Source organism: Propithecus coquereli, unplaced genomic scaffold, assembly GCF_000956105.1.
Source record: "Propithecus coquereli isolate 6110/MARCELLA unplaced genomic scaffold, Pcoq_1.0 Scaffold61, whole genome shotgun sequence".
In the NCBI taxonomy this organism is placed as follows: domain Eukaryota; kingdom Metazoa; phylum Chordata; class Mammalia; order Primates; family Indriidae; genus Propithecus; species Propithecus coquereli.
In genome coordinates, this window is record NW_012152063.1 from 2,214,706 (window position 1) to 2,215,839 (window position 1,134).

At 30.2% G+C, this 1,134-nt stretch overlaps 1 protein-coding gene across 1 annotated transcript in view; it reads left to right on the top strand.

Moving 5' to 3' along the window:
• AHR (aryl hydrocarbon receptor) overlaps nucleotides 1-1,134 on the top strand; it is a 187,087-nt gene that overhangs the window by 49,604 nt on the left and 136,349 nt on the right. Inside the window, exons 8-9 of the mRNA XM_012659397.1 lie at nucleotides 455-512; nucleotides 669-778. Coding sequence (XP_012514851.1) covers nucleotides 455-512; nucleotides 669-778 — 168 coding nt within the window. The remainder of the gene's footprint in view (nucleotides 1-454; nucleotides 513-668; nucleotides 779-1,134) is intronic.

A 1,134-nucleotide genomic window follows, 5' to 3' on the forward strand; every position in this document is an offset into this window, starting at 1 on the left:
GCTACTATTATTTCATATTCTTTCAGTATAGCCTTCTAAAGTAAAATAATTTCATCAGGCTCACAAATCATTTTATTATTTTGTAATCTTTTACAGTACTTGACACAAAAAAATGATACGCTTATAAGTAAAGCTCATCCTTCTGATGACGTTTATTGTTGGTTTGTTTTACATTTTTAAATAGTACAAATATTATTTGATTTCTAACCCTAGGAGTTTAGTAACTTTCAGAAAATTACAAAGTGGAGTCTGGTATTAAGCATTTATATCACATCAAAACATATCAGTGTTTTTCTTCTTTCTAATGTGGGAATGCAGACAGCTAATTTGAAAAACCTTGCTTCCCCCAAAACAGAATATAAGCATTTTAAATTTTTATCAAAGATTTTGTTTTACTTGTAATCTCTCTGTTAGATTTATTTTTAGCCATATTAATTTTCATGGTTTTATTCAGGAAAAGAAAATAGAATGAAACTGAAATTTGCAGCCATAAGCAAAAGAGAGCAGTTTACGTAGATGTGTTTAATTTTTTTCCACCTACTGATGTGAAACTCTGAATGTCAAGCAAAACATATTGCAGAAAACAGCATATAGCCAATGAATTGATCTTGGTTACTTCATTTATGTTAAATCTTAATTCATCCTTATTTTACCTTTTTTTTAAACAGAGGAGAGATTATTTTAGGATATACTGAAGAAGAACTGTGCACGAGCACATCGGGGTATCAGTTTGTTCATGCTGCTGACATGCTTTACTGTGCCGAGTCCCATAGCCGGAGTAAGTTGTAGTTCCTTATGAACATGTCAGAAAAAACAGCATGTACTCTAGTACATGCTTCAAAGTATTACATAAGATAATGTGTTTAAGTAAAGTATTTGGATAACCTTCTACTTTGTGTCATACCATTATGATTAACCAAAGTTACACTCTTTATTCATTAACTTCCCTACAACTGGCACACAGGAATATAATAGTTTACTAAAAACACGAATATTTTGACTCATAAAGTTTTGCTCAGGAAGTTTTCAGTGGCATCATTATTAATTCATAAATCTATGTTAATACAGATTTAAACTTTAAAATTATAAAGTATTAGGCTGTAGGAACACCTTTCCTGTTTAAAACAAAACAAT